Source organism: Trichosurus vulpecula, chromosome 7 (assembly GCF_011100635.1).
Source record: "Trichosurus vulpecula isolate mTriVul1 chromosome 7, mTriVul1.pri, whole genome shotgun sequence".
NCBI classification, from domain to species: Eukaryota; Metazoa; Chordata; class Mammalia; order Diprotodontia; family Phalangeridae; genus Trichosurus; species Trichosurus vulpecula.
The window spans coordinates 100,457,222-100,473,417 of NC_050579.1; the positions used below are offsets into that span (position 1 = coordinate 100,457,222).

The 16,196-nt window shown below is 39.8% G+C and overlaps 1 protein-coding gene across 1 annotated transcript in view; it reads left to right on the top strand.

Moving 5' to 3' along the window:
• Positions 1-14,699: 14,699 nt before the first annotated feature.
• Positions 14,700-16,196, top strand: part of TFB1M (transcription factor B1, mitochondrial) — a 66,664-nt gene continuing 65,167 nt past the window's right edge. Inside the window, exon 1 of the mRNA XM_036766923.1 lies at positions 14,700-14,912. Within this exon, the coding sequence (XP_036622818.1) occupies positions 14,780-14,912 (133 nt within the window). The 5' untranslated portion in view covers positions 14,700-14,779. The remainder of the gene's footprint in view (positions 14,913-16,196) is intronic.

The window sequence follows — 16,196 nt, forward strand, 5'->3', positions numbered from 1 at the left end:
TCACCCCGTAGTGGGCTTTATATGTGCTCGCTTTTCATTGATGGACCAAAAGCTTTTTAAAAAGCCTGTCTTTTTTATTAAACCAATGATTCACAAACAAGGGTCAAACACAGAGTCTAGCACATTCCCCATCACTTCATCTCATTAGAATATTTAAAAACAATTTGCGGATCTTTAGGGACAACCAGAAGGCTTTCAAATACTCCCTAGAATAGGGGTAAATACTATATTTACCAGAGGACTATAACTGTATTGTAGCTCCCTCAGGCAATTACCCTATGCTCATTGCCACAGGCCCCATTTTCTGTCCCTACTGAATAAGCATTTGGTCTGGGTACTCAGTTAACTTGTTATTTCCTCCTTCCCTCTAGGTAGGTCATGAAATTCCTTTGTGAACAGTGTGAATCAAACAGCCACTTTTAAAAACTAAATATGTGCAGAATTCAGCCTTTAATGCTTCTCAGGAGCATTGATTCATGTTATATGGAATTATAAAATAGTATCAGAAAAGGGCACTTTACATACTATAATAGTCATTTTATAAAGTTCAATTTGGCAATTCCAAGCCACATTTAATTTTCTGTGAAAATTCCCATATGACATAAAGAGATTGCTCTTTGTGACTCTCAAGTCTTTTTCCAGGGCTTTAAAATGACAACCTTTTAGAATTAGCACTTTGTCCAAGAAGAGGCACTAAATTAATTAGACCAAATAAAATCACATAAGTATCTTCATTAAAATAAATAATAAAATAAAACTATTTTTTTCCTGTAATACTCTTTTGGGACTTAATGCAAATCAGAATACTTTTCCACTCCATATTTTATTTTATTAGGAATCATTTGTAGTTCTTCATTTTCACTGATAGGTGGGGCTAGTAATTTCTGCATTAATTATAATATTTTAGCATTTTAAAATCTATACCTAGGTGAAGTAGATACTTTCAGGATTTAGAACTGATGAAACAGCATAATTTTGTTTTAATGTATAAAATGGTTTCCATTAGCATGTGAAGTATGTCCCGATAACACTCCCTTACTGATTGCAAAAGATTTCTGTGGACTTCTTTTTTATGAAAGCTAAAAAAAAAATCCATAAGATGACACTCTTGACATTTACAATTGAATCTGAGGGCATCATAATTGCACAGGCTTTAGGACTGAAAAGTAAGAAGAAATATTAATAAACTGGGGAATTCTTCTGTGAGTAAAATTTCTCTATGCCTTATTCAGTGCAAGTATTTATTTTATACTAAAGTTTATTGTAGAGGTTCTTAACCTAGGATGCAGAAACAGCCTCCCTCCCTCAACAGGTTCGTGGATAGATTTCAAGGGTTTCATGAACTTGGATAGAAAAAAAATCACATCTTTATTTTTCCTAACTGAAATTTAGAAATTCCATCAATTATTTGTCCATTCATAGGCTTTCCCAGGCTGCCAAAGCAGTCCATGACACAAAAATAGGGATCCTCCTCTCAGAGGACAACAGAATGGCCTCAGACACCAACTTCCTGTTTCCCTTCCTGAAAAGAATTAAAGTGTCCCCCTGGGGGGGGTGGAGGGGGGGAGCGAGAGAGAAGTTAGAGCTGGCTATTCTGCCTCCCTTCAGGCCATACAAAGACAAACCTTGCCAGAGGTGGACCTCTTCACACATGTGAGGGCCACTTTCTCTACACTTGGGGTCTTTCCTATGCTAAGTGCTAGGGCTATAAATAAGCAAAAGACACAGTCCCTACCTTCCAGGAGCTTATAATCTAATGGGTGAAGACAACAGACAAAAAAGAAGCTTAAAAAGGTGGGAAGGGCACTGTCTACCCAGAAAATGAATGACCCAAGAATCACAGAGGTTTTGCAACCACTGTTGACTCTAAAAATACCAAAGAGTTCACACAGGTTATCACAACCACAATTAACTCTGAAAAATAAAAATAAAATAAGCAAAAAACTTTCTTTATTCTGTTGGAGGAGGGCAACTAGACACATGCGCTGGGGCCTACTCTGTAAGAGACCAGCTTTAGTATGGACAAATCTCAATACATATACTAGTGGCTAGGCAGTAAGCTGGAGCCCTTACAATGAGGAATAACAGCAACAATGAGACTTTTGATTCGTAGCAGGACTTCATAACCAAAATACAGGTACTACAGGTATTTGTCTGAGCTCAGAGACCACCTGGAGCTGGTATGAAACAATTCTGGGATTTTGTTGTAGCTGAGTTCATCCAGAGGGTACACCCAAAGGACTGATGTTATGCCAAGCTCAGGGGACAATTTGCTTGCCGGGTCTTAGCTCTGGAAAACAGGGTGTCTCCTAATAGTAAAAAGAAAGGAGTAAAAACAGAGGAATAGTCTTGGCATGATGATCCTGACAGCACCAATGACTACCTGGTAAGGGGGCATGTTGTTCCCCAGAGTCAAAGCCAAACAAAGCAGCAAATAGAACGTGGAAATTACCAGGAAGGCTGTCGGTCCCTGTAAGGGAAGTCCTTGGGAGGGGTTAAGTACTCCACTCTCCAGCCCTACAATCACAGGAAAGAGGGAATTGAAAAAGACTTGAGAAAGTATGGAGTATCAAAATCTGAATCATTCTTTTTGGCGATGAGATTTCTAGTGATGGGTTTATCCTGAGAGGAGGGCATGTTTCTTGGAGTCTGGAGCCAAGCAGAGCAGCCCATGGAAAACTGAGTACTCTCAGAAGTACTTATTTGTATAATTTCTTGTGGAACAAGGATATTTCATTATATTAATTCATCACAATTTGCTCAACAATTCCTCATTTGATAGATACCCCCTTTATTTCCAGTTCTTTCATATCATAAAAAGGGCTGACACACATGTTCCCCGTGTGTGTGTGTGTGTGTGTGTGTGTATTTTCATTGTGTCCCTTTTATCTTTGATCTCCTTGAGGTATATGCCTAGTAGTGGTAATCATGGGGTCAAAAGAAATACAGGAAGTTTGGAGCCATAATTCCAAATTGTTTTCCAGAACAGTTGTACCTACCAACAGTACATTAGTATGCCTATCCTGCCACAACCCTCCCAACATATGCTATTTTTATCTTTATTCGCTATGAGTATAGTACCTATGAGACACTGAGAAGCTGCTATTCCAGTGAAAAGTGAATTGGGGGAAGGGAGAAGGAAGTCAACAAGCATCTTTTAAACAGTCTAATATATCTCTAATGATAGAGAAATTGTAAATGTATTTATTATTCAATCAGATGGATTATGTATACTATTGGAATGTAATTATTTTATTGTATCCAATCATATATTAATGTTTAGGTTATGATTGCTGATGGACAATTTTACCCAGCTTTATGGTGATTATATTAATTCTGTATTTCAGAGAATTGAGTAGAGTACACATATAGCTTGGGACTCACTCTCCTTTCGTGGAAAAAGAGCAAGTAAATCCTTTAGAAGGGAGAGAAAAATTTTCAGTAGTTAATCAGAAAGGAGGATGGAGTAGTAGTCATGGAGACCTAAATTAAAACATGCTAAAGGAATAGACATTTACTAGGCTAAGGAACCACGTGTTTCTAGGAGAAGAGAGTCCTTGGGATATTCTTGGAAAGGTATAACTGTTCACACTGTAAAGTCATGGTATCTTCTTACAACTCTGCCAGAAGTATCCTTATTAACAGATAAGCTCTTCTCAATGAAAATCTACCCTAATGGCTCACCCAGGACTGTCCCAAATTTGGAAAGAGGGTGAAGCAGTTGATCACCATATAACCTATAACTACCCCCTCTCTCCTTCAGGGATTCAACAATATGAATAACTACTCAAATGTGTAGGATAAGCAATAAATGTTTCAAGAGGTTGCGGGGGCCACTGGAGCTCTTAAGATTGATTCCTGACTTCTACACTCTACTTTTTTTAGAGTAATGTTTTTGTAAATTTTCCATTAGCTTTCATTTAGACGATTTAATTCATGTTAACAATTCAACAAGCATTTACATCCCTACTATATATAAGGCACCAATTCTATGTGCTAGGAATGTAACACCCACACCAGAGACCGTGCCTTGGAGGTTTTAATTATTTCATGTCCAAAACTTCTATTTTGAAACCATGATCAGATCAACTCTGCCACTGTTCCTGAATCTGCTATGTCAATTTATTTCTTAATGATCCCACTCCCTAACCCAGAACATTTCAGGACCAAAGTATCTCAGTGGGTCCACCACTCCCCTATGTTTGTTTTCTAGATCCATTAGAAGGTAAGAACCTTGAAGGCAGGAACTGTCTTTGTTTTTGGATTTGTATCCCCAGCTCTTAGCACAGTGCTTGGTACATGGCATAAAACACATTTTTTCATTATTCAAAGAAAAACATATTCAGAAATACTGGCGTGTCACTATTCATTTTTATGTAATGTAATAATTAGCAAACAAGAAGAGCACAATTAGGACCTACAAAAATCTGACAGCCTATTATTAGTTCTATCATAGCAAAGAAAATAGAATATTCTTTTTGCTATGCTGATCAGAACTGCATACTTACTAGATCACAGCTTTTGGTATCAGCGGGGGACTTTCTGTCAGATACTACTAGAAAATGTTGAAAGAGGGTGGAAACATCCATATACCACACTTCCATGTGTCGTCGCTGATTTTGCTTATAAACATTTCTACTATTTGGATTTTTATAATATTACTTATGATAAATGAGTCTGAGTCACAGAAAACTAGAAAATAATTAATGTTCCTAGTTCCTTCTCTAAGAAAAACTACCTTTGAAAATATAAACCGAGATGAATATCCTGTTTTGACAGTGGCCTGTATATATCGTGTGATCTGACTTAATAAGAGATTGAAGCCCTCTCACTCTTAAAATTGCAATTGCAAAGGCCTTACAAAAGCAAAAATAGACACGGTTGTTGCACAGCTCAGATAGGCATGACAGTTACCAAGTTGGATCTTTAAACACATCTGGGTCACATTTTTCATGTAGTTCAGTTTTTTGTTTGTTTTGTTTTGTTGATAAAGCAATGGGTCAGAAACAAAGCAGAGAGGGAGCAGTCTAAGGTATTAGAGGTCAAATATCGAAGAAGGTTGTTTCTAAAGGTTGTTTATTTCTGAAGTGTTAGGAATATTGGAACTGAGCATAGTGAATTTGATTGAGGGGTCTGTTCCTTATATAGAGACTCAGTCTTGACTAAGACCACAACAGATCACCAACAACAACCAAAATAGTGAATGCCTGAACTGCAGAATTGGGAACTGCTGATACGCATTAGGGGTGGTAAACAAGAGGAGTTTTGGATTAAGGGAAATTTAGAATGCACAATCTTGCATGGCAGGAGGAAGCTAGGTGCAGAACGGACTGTGGGATTTGAAGGGAACTAGGGGGGTACAATTGGAGGGAGGAGAGCTACAGTCAAGTGTCAGGGTTCTGGAAACAGTGGCTAATCAACTATGAAACAGACTGAAGGGATGATGACAGTAAATTCTGGGAGAGTCTAAATAAGAATATAGAGTCCAGATGTGGTCTCCTCCCTGGGGTGCGGGCTGCCATAACAGTTAAAAAGGGTATCTCACAGAGGTCGTTGCTTCTTCTACTGCCTTTATTCCCTAAAGAAGCAAGCCAAAACTATATGTATAATACATATACAGTGTATAATTTGAAGGCTACTCCTGAAGTCCCTAAAATATCCCCTTCCTGCTCATAATCTGAAATTCCCTTTAATAAAGGCATGAACAGGTTAGATAACTTGAAAATGTTGTTATTGGGTTCCGGTTAAAATATTCATTTTATCAGAGAGTAATCCTTTCATTGTATTACATTGGATTAATTGATCACATAAACTGTATGACTTCAAGAGGCCCTTTTTCACAAAGGGTTATCTTGTTTTATCTTAACTGTGCTTTCTTCTGCTTATCTCCAATTTTTCTTGAACTTAAAAAAAATAGTTTTATTCTTGATTTTTGGGTTTACATTGATAATTTCCAGATGTAACCCTTTTTCCTTGAGCCTCTCCTTATAATAAAACAAAAGTTACACAAAACCAAATGATAGCAGTTCCACTTATACCTTTCTACATAAATGAGGCTTGTACAAAGTATCTTTTTCCATTTCTCTCTAATTTGTTTTAATGATGTGATTTTTTTTCTATTTAGATTGCTTATCTATTTGGAATTTATTATTGTATATGGTGTATGATTCTGATTTATTCCCTTAATCCCCTAATATTCCTCATTCACTTTCTTTTTTGAAGTTCAAAAAATCCTTCCCACAACCTGATTATGAATTGGGATGGTACAGTTCATGGCATAAACTAGAATCAATACATTTTTCAGGCCCTATCCCCAGTTGCTTGGACTACTGTAATAGTCTCCCAGTCTTTTTATCTTTAGTCATTTCCCTGACCAATCAAACCTTCTAATGTTTAGATCTAGCCATGTCATTGCCCTGTTAAAAAATGTTCAGTGGAATCCTATTGCCTATAGGATAAAATACAATTACCTAGCTTGGAGTCCAAATTTCTCCATGATTTATTTTTCCAGTCTTACTTCACTTTCCTCCCTGAACTGCCTCAAGGATTTTTTTCCCTACAAACTGTTTCAATAATATAATTTTAAGCTACAAAACTCAGAACATTTTGAACAGCCAATTAAAGAAACAACAGAAGAAGCTGAACTACTTTCATTATTTTTGTCCAAGGAGGAATGAGAATAAAAAGTGTGAACTTGGGAGGAAAGAATACTAGATTTCTAAGTTTTGCAGTGCCTCAAAGAACATCCATGTGTGGCTGCCTTACTGCGGGTATATCCTGGATCCTTTTCTCTTCTCTACACTTTCACTCTCAATGACATTATTAATTCTTATTAATTCAGCTACTATTATTGTGCAAAGATTACCTCATCATTTGGGCTCTACTCTTTCCAGGGTTCTAGTTCGGAATCAACAGCCTGTTAAACAGTTTTCACTCCATATCCTATAGGCTTCTCAAATTTAATTTCCTTATGAGGGTACCACCATCTTTCCAGTTACCTATCTTTGGAATCTAAGAGTCATTCTCGACTCTTCTCATAGTGTTGTTGTGAGGATCAAATGAAAAAAGAATCTGTAAAGCACTTAGCACAGTGCCTGTCACATGGTAGATGCTCAACAAATGTTTGTTCCCCTTCCCCTTTCTATCCCATACACTCATTTATTGAGTTTTGTTAATTCTGTCTCCACAACATCTCTTTGGTCAGTCAATGAATATTTGTTAAGTACCTACAATGTGCCAGGCACTATGCTAAACACTGGGGATACAAAAAGTTCTTGTTATTAAAGAGTTTACAATCTAATTGGAAAGACAATAAGAAAACAAATATGTATAAAAAGTTATATTCAAGATAAACAGGAAGTAAATAAGAGAAGGAAGACACTAGAAGTAAGAGGAGTTGGGGTCCTGTAACATAGTTCCCAAGGTGGGTAACACCACCTCCTGGGAGGCGCTAGACTGATCCAGGGGAGTGGTAGTAGCCATGAGTGCAACTGGGGGGTGTTGAATAAAAATAAGGAGGTGGTAGAAACATGAGGAAAGAAGAAAAGATAAGAAAAATTTGAAAAACCATTCATACATGTTTTATCTGTTGTATAACAGTGTTACAGTTGTGGTGATTACAATATTTTCCAAATAAATACAAAGTGCAAGTTATAATAGATCAGTGGTCAAGTCTGCTGACAGGTCTTAACAAGCAAGTGTTGGCAGGCAAGCATGTAGTGTGTTGTTGGGAAGTCTAGCATGCATCAGCAGGAATATATGCATGTAACGACTTGTTTACAATATGATACTGTACAGTTACTTGACGAAATTTGTGTCATCAAAATTTCAATGCAGGAAAAAACCCACCAATTTATAATAAATTATTAAATTTAAGATGTGTCAATTTAAAAAATATATATTTTATATTTTTTTTTGAAATGACACAAATTTTGAAAAAAAAACATTAAAGAGTTAAAGACAGTAGATTTCCAGGAGGGCGCTAAGTAATTTTTTTTAAAGGGGGTGGTAAGCCAAATAAGTTTGGGAACCTCTGCTAGAAGATGGGATTTTAGTTGAGACTTAAAGGAAGCCAGGAATGGCAACGAAGAGAGTGAGAATTCAAGACGTGGGAGACAGTCAGATAAAATGTCCAGAGCTGGGAGATGAAGAGTCTTTTTCATGGGAGGCCAGTGCCACTGGATCAAAGAGTATGTGGTGGGGAGTAAGGTGTAAGAAGACTGGGAAGTAGAAGGAGGCCAGAGTTGTGAAGGGCTTTGAATGTCAAACAGAGGATTTTGTATTTGATTCTGGTGGTAAGAGGAAGCCACTGGAATTTAATGAGTGGAGCAGAGTGGTTATGTGGTTCAATCTGTGCTTTAGGAAAATCACTGATGGCTGAATGGAGAATGGATTGAGTGAGGAGAGACAAGGCAGGCTGACATCCCTATCATCCCTGTTGATTGCAATAGTCCAGGCTTGAGGTGATGGGGGCCTGTATCAGAGGGATGGCAGTCTGTCAGAGGAGAGAATGGGGGAATTAGAGTGATGTGTGAAGGTGAACTCTACAGGTCTTGATAACAGATTGGGTTGGAAATGGAGGTCAAGAGATAGTGAGGAGTCCAGGATAAGAGCCTGGCCAACTGGAATGATGGTGTTGCTCTCTACAATAATATGGAAGATAGGAGTGGGATGGGGTTTAGGGGGAAGAATAATGAATTCCATTTTGGATTTACTACATTTAGGATGTCCTACTGGACATCTAATTTGAGATGTCTGAAAGGAAACTTGGAGATGTGAGACTGGAGGTCAGCAGAGACACTGGGGCAGGAAAGGCAGATTTGAAAGTCAACAGTATAGAGATAGATGGTCGTTAAATCCATGGCAGCTGATGAGATGTAGCAAAGGGCCTAGCTAGGCCTAAGTCCTGGGGGCACCATTAGATGACATGATACTGAGGAAGATCCAGCAAAAGAGGCCAAGGAGTAGTCAGACAGGGAGGAGGAAAACCAGGAGAGAGCAGTGTCCTGAAAACCTAGAGAAGAGACAGCCCTGTGTCAAAGGCTACAGAAAGGTCAAAGAGAATGAAGGTTGAGAAAGGTCCATTTTGCAATTTTTTTTTTGCTCTTGCATTTCTGCTTTGTCGCTGAGGCCTGTAATATTTTCCACCTAAACCATTACAATAGTTTCATAGTTAGTCTTCCTGCCTCAAGTCTCTCCCTCTCCACACAGCCGCAACAGCAATACCACTAAAGCATAGGTCTGACCTTGTTACGCAGCAGCTCAAAAAGCTTCAGGGGCTACCTCTCGTCTCTAGACAACGCACACAATCCTCTGGTGCTCAATCTCCTTTACAATCTGGATCCAATCCACCTTTTAAGGCTGATGTTAATGTACACACATATATGCATGTACATATGCATGTATGCATATATACTCGCTATATATACACATATGTGTATGTACTTTTCCCCTTTATGCACCCTACTTTCTAGACAAAATGACCAACAAAATATTATATTGCCATACTTTGTGCCTTTGCCCAGACTGTCCCTCCAGCCTGGGATGAACTGCCTCTTCGCCTCTATGCTTCTTACAATTCCTTCAAAGCTCAGATCAAGTGCTGCCTCCCGAAGGTGTTTTCTGACTTTCTGCACCCTTCTCCTTATGCCCACTCCACCTCCCAAAGTATAACTTTTTGTTTACTATTTATATATTTTGTGTGTATATATGTATGTATATACACATACATAATTTTATACACACACACACACACCTTCCCCAAGAAAATATGAAATCTTTGAAAGCAGATTATTCTGTTTTTGTCTTTGTAACCCTAACACCTAGCAAAGTGCCTAGCATTTTGGAGGCACTTAATAAATGCTGGTTGATGTATTGTCCTCAACCTGTAGAAATCTCTTTCTTCAAGACCCTGCTCAAATGCTGCTTCCCCCTCAAACTAAAAGTGATTATTCCTTCATAAAATTTAATAGTTTTGTATCTCTCATTTTCATTTATCATATCCTATCTTGTATCACACTTGTATAAATCTTAATGATATATTCATACAGTCACAGTCCCACAGCTAGCACGTTTCTGGGTTAGCATTTAAATCCAAATCTCCGGATTTCAAGTCCACTACTTTTTCCCATGAGCCTCTTACAGCAATAACTCACATTTGTGGAGCACATTGAAGTTTACAGAATGCTTTCCTCATAACAATATTACAGGGTAATGCAAATATTATTACCCCTATTTTATAGCTAAGGAAACTGAGGCATGGGGTGAATAAAGTGATTTGAGTGCAATTACACAGCTGGTATCTGATTCTGAGTATAGTTATCCCTTCCATATTGCTGGGGTTAGGGGCGCAAAGCCCCCGCAATTTGGAAAATCTGCATAAAAGTTTTTGGCCCTCCCTTTGTAACAGGGAAGAAGTCTGATTTTTTTTTCTTTTGTGGGATTTTTACAGTACCTTACTGTAAAATTTGGGTTAAGTATTTGGACATAGGGCTCTGTGTTGTCTGCTGGCTTTCATGTGTCTGCAGCTTTTGCAAAACTCCCCCCAAATTCCCATTTAATTTCTTACGCCAATTTGTGATATATGGATAGGAAAATTCACAATATAGAAGGGGTAACTGTATAGCACTCTTCCCACTATAGCAAATGGAAAGTTGAAGAGGACAAGGAATGGCTGCTATTTCTCCACCTTTGTGTAGCTAGCAACTAGCAAAGTGCCTCTCACATGGTAGAAGTTTAATAAACTTTTGTGGAATTACCTTTACTAATTTAAGATAGGGTAGATAACTTCATATCTAGAATGGCTGGGCTAATATGCAATCTGGTACTCTTGTTATGATTCCTTTCAGTGGTATTGGACTTTAAAAAAAATTAGCCCATGAAAAAGAGAAAGTTGGTTTCTAATGTTCTTGTGATTACTTTAGGAGACTAGTTGGAATCCTAGGCAGCCAACAACTGCAGGGGGCAGAGTTCTGCCACTTTAGTTTCCTTTCTCTTCCCTTCTCTGACCAATTAACTTCTCTAGGTTTAATCTCTCTAAGTTTCCTCAATTGTAAAATGAGGTGAGACTACTAGATCAACCAATCAACATGTGTTTATTAAGTGCCTGCTATTTGTCAGTCACTGTGTCAAGTGCTAGGCCTACAAGTGCCAGCACTGTCCCAACCTTCAGACCCTCATGGAACTTGTATATTTTATTAAGTACATTCTAAGTACTTAATCAGGCATTGAGGTGGCTCGGTGGATAAAGCACTGGGCTGGGCATCAGAAAGACTCCTCTTCCTGAGTTCAAATTTGGCCTCAGACACCTACTAGCTGTGTGACCCTGGGCAAGCCATTTAACTGTTTACCTCAGTTTCCTCATCTGAAAAATGAGCTGAAAAAGAAAACAGCAAACCTCTCCAGTGTCTTTGCCAAAAAACTCAAAAGTGGGATCATGGAGTCAGACATCACTGAAATGACTGAACAACAAAAAATACTTAATAAACAATTGTGCTGACTGATTAATTCTAACAGGGGCATCAGCTGATTCCTATAGTGGTGGCCAGGAGAGGGTGTTTTGGTGTAGGTAGACCCCAGGATTGTGAGTAAAGCTGTAAAACAGCAAACTTTCATATCCATTCAGTAGCAATGATAGTGATGCTTTCATTACTGCTCCCAGACAAATAGGTAGAAAGTTAGGGGAAGATTGGGTAGGTGGGAGGCACAAGGTGGAAGTGCACGCAGTAGCAGGGCAGATGAGAAGATACAGACGCTGGGTGCCCTGGTGTCCCTGGACAGAATGGGAAACATGGTCTGTGGCCACCTATGCAGTGAGTTGAAGTAGCCTATATACCAATGAGGTGAGGCCACTCACCTAACAAGCAGGATAGCTCATTCCCAGGTGGCTTATGACCTCCAAGGTCCTCCTAGTTGTAATCTATGATCCCATGAGACATCTTCATGACCAAGCCTCTTACATACTATTGAGTAAGCTAGCATATGGTGAGATCCCTTATGAACTAGGCAGCTTCCCAGACAAGAAAGAATTGACGTTTTTGGTCCAGATGCCCGAGTAACTTCAAAATAGGCAGAAAAGTGGAGGCGATCTTTACGGCTCAAGGGCCAGTTCTCCCTATACGTCTTGTCCCTTTCATCATCTTGACCAAGAGGCCAGCCTTGTTAGACATGTTGCAGTTCTGGAGATAGTAAACTACTAGTCCTGCCAGAAAAGAGCAAGTTAAGGACATTATTTTACTATTTGCAATGAGTGTTGCCATTAGTTTTATTTCTAGTTTTCAGCTCCAAGTCCCTAAAATGCTCTGTTCTCTAGTTTCTTTGGACCTTCCAGGTCTAAATCTATGATCCTAAACCTCCTCGAGCCTGACTGAACAAAGTAGTACAACCATGGCTCTTTACTGTATTTGAAACAAAATATTATCAGTTAGGATGCAAATAAAAAAGACATTTAGATATACATCACTGTTCTTTGCAAAAATAAATTTATTCATGCCTTCTCCCCTACCAAATCTCTCACCAAGTTTCAGTACCAAATTACCAAATACCTACCTGAAAATTTCAAACTGGATGTTCTACTTATGTCTCAAACTCAATATGCCCAAAACAATTCATTTTTTTCCCCAAAAACTCATCCCTCTTCCAAATTTCCCTATTTCTTTGGAAATTATCAGCATTCTTCCAATTTCCCAGATTTGTAACTCTTTTACAGTTGAGGAAACAGATGGCTTCACTTTCAATGGTTTAGTAACTGGTCCAAAGTCACACACCTAGTAAGTGTCTGAGGTTGGATTTGAATTCAGGTCGCCCTGACTCCAGGCCGAGTGCTCCATGAACTGTGCCACTTAGCTGCATCTTCTAGCATTTTACACGGTCTAGCTAAACTGGCATTAGACATTCCATCTCCTGCTTCCATGCTTTTGCACTAGCAGTCTTTCTGCCTGGAATGTACTTGCTCTTCACCTGGACCTTTCAGGATATCTCTTCTTCAAGATGTAGTCTGAGCACTACCTTATACACCATGTTGCAAAGCACATGATTCCATTGTACAAAAAAGGTCTAGTGGTATTCAAAACTGTTTTCCTTGAAGTCACTCCAATTGCCTTTCATGAAACAATGTAGTTCAGAATTGGAAGGGACCTTAGAGATCATCTAGCCCAGGGGTGGGGAACCTGTGGTCTCAAGGCCACTTGGAGCCCTTCTAGGTCCTCAAGTGCCACCCTTTGCCTGAATCTAAACTTCACAGAACAGGGGATTTGTCTGGTGGAGGGATAAGACATCATCACATATATACCAGATACTTAAGTTCAAATTTTCAAATAAGACTACAAAAGAAATATAAGTCTGGCAGTTTTACGATGATGGATTGGCAGGAGAAAAGAGGGCAATACAAGAATATAAGGAGATGAACTTTAGTGTCTTTCCTGGGGATGTACTTGTGAGCCTAATTAAATGGAGGCTGATGAGACATAGAGATATAGTCAATAGGACCTAAAAGGTGATTTTCTATGAAGTTAGGAAGATAGAAAAGCCAAATACCAAGGTTATGCACATGAGAAACCATGAAGGAAGCATTTGCACAAGAAGTACATAGTTTTGTAGCTTATAGTGGCAGTTGGCAGCTCTGGAGGAGTAGTGGACAAATTATTTAGTATAAGTTATTCAGATGAAAATTCACAAGGATGGTTTGCAAGTCAGTGGGCAAAGGATTCTAAGGCAGTCTTAAGTGAGGCATTTATGTGGAAATCCATGGGGTTAAAAACTGGAAATGAACTAAAGATGAAAAGGCAAAATGAAGTTGGTATGCCTGGAGAATATAGAGATGACTCAAAATAACAAAGGTCACAAGTAAGAGCCAAGATTAGGTTTAATTTGAATGAAGAAATAAGGTGAGACTAGAGGTTTTAAGACTAGAAGGCTGGAATTTCAAAGTTCTCGGCTTGGAGGTGGTACAATCCTTGGAGATGGCTGTGGTTTTACATGTGCAAAGGTGATGGTTTGTGGCTGAATTAGAGTGGAGAAGCACACCCCATACAATTGAGATAATATTAACTGTTATTTCAAAAAATTACTTTAGGCTCCTCAACACCTGAATTAGTTTTAATTTTCATCTTCCACAATTTGATGTCATCTCACATTTCCAGCCTTGTCTTGAAACACTCACCTCAGCCTCACTTGCACATTATCTGACTTTGCTAAGGTTGTTGCCTATGCTTACGTCACTCTTCCACCTCTGCCAGCTGAGCCCCTTCCCATCCCTGGTGGTTAGGAAAAGTGTTCCGAGCTGGAAGGAATCCTTGTTAGTAACTCCTTTCACTTGGAGCTTTGTTTTGCGCCTCTATTGGGCAGTCATCAAAATACACTACAGATGACACGGTGTCCTAAGACGGAGGCTGGAACATAATGAAGTGCTTGTTAAGTGTATGCACGCGGCAGGAGGCGCACAGAAATACTGAAAAATGCGATTCCTAAGTTGCTATCGTTCTTGCAGCCCTAAGGGCAGGGCAGATTCATACAACGGGAAGCTCCTAGAGGAATCGGCGGCAACCCCGATACCTGAACCCAGCTGCTAGCAACCAGCAGGCAGCAAGAGCCCCAGGAGGTTGGAGAGAGCAGCCTGCCCACGGACCTTTGCGTCACGTGGCGAAGTCTGAGTCAGGAGGCGGGCCTTCCCGTCCCGAGCTCGGCAACTTCCGGCGGCGGGCGGAGGACCCAATTGGACGCGACGTGCGAGATGGGCGGCCCTTTGCCCAGGCCCATCTGAGGAGTAACCTGCGCAGGACTCATGGGTGCCCAGGCAAATTTAGCTGCCTTCCGCCTACCGCCTTTGCCCACGATCGGGGAAATCATTAAAATTTTCGGACTCCGAGCCCAGAAACAGCTTTCCCAGAACTTCCTCCTGGACCTGAGGCTGACAGGTGGATAATATAATGACGCTCCCTGGTCTTCCTCCTCGTGGTTCGGGTTGTACGGGAAGGGGCCGGCGCTGGCGTGCGTCGGGAGCGTGCGCGCGCAGTCGGAGGCGTACACACGCAATCGGGGGCGTGCATGCGCTCCCTGCCCGCCTCTTCCCCGCGGGGAGTTTGTGGCTTCTGTCCATCTGCGTTTGTGTATTTCTAGCCCACGTGCAGTATTGACCTTAAACTATATCCCAACGTAAACATTTTCCGAGCTGCACTCGGTCAAGAAAAAAGTGTTTCGGGTTTTTAAAGTCTGACTCCAAGAATGCTTTGGAGTCGGTTTCCGAATTCATTCATTCAGTAAACATTGAACGCATACTGTGTGCCTGGTACTGTGCTTAGCTGCTGGGCGGGGATGGGGGGAAGCCATAGGGGAAGAAATTTGTGGTAAGCTTAAGAATTTGGGCTTTATGACAACTGCCCTTTTTAATAAAACATTTTATTTTTTTCCCCAATTACATGATGAAACGAGGATTGTCTTTTGTCTCTTTTTGTATTCCCCAGCCCATAGCACAGTGGCTGGCACATGGTAGGAGCTTAATAAATGTTTATGAATTTTGTATGTGTGTTTGTGTATACACGCACATATGCATTATATAAATGAATCTAATATTTCCTTGCAATATTCACAGTTTGTTTCTGTAACCAAAAGTTTGAACTTTAAAAGTTTGGACCCTAATTAGGGCTATGTGGTAGAAAATCATCCTCTGGATTAATTATATTTCTTTGTTGTTGTTTCCATATATAAATTGCAATTTTTTATTGTATTTTTATTGTATTATCAAATGTAAAGGAAATATTGTCAAAGATACTGGAGCAGTTTGCCATTTCCTTCTCCAACCCGTTTTATAGATGAAGAACTGAGGCAAACAGGATTAAATGACTTGCCCAGGGTCACACATCTAGTTAAGTGTCTGGGGTGGGATTGAACTCAGGAAGAGTCTAACTGACTCCAGGCCTGGGGCTCTTATTCACTGTGCCACCTGGCTGCCCTGTGTAAGAATCCAACCCACATCTGTGTTCTGACCACTGATGGTGTCCTATGCCATTCTGTTCATTTTAGTTCAGGTCAGGCAGTGGATGGAGCACCGGACAGGGATTCAGGAACACCTGAGTTCAAATCCTACCTGAGCTGTATGAGCCTGGGCTCTCTTTCCACAGCCCTCCTCTAGCTGAATCTTGAAAATTTTTGATGTTGTCTTACTAGAATTATTCACTTTCATATAGTTCTCGTTTCAATGA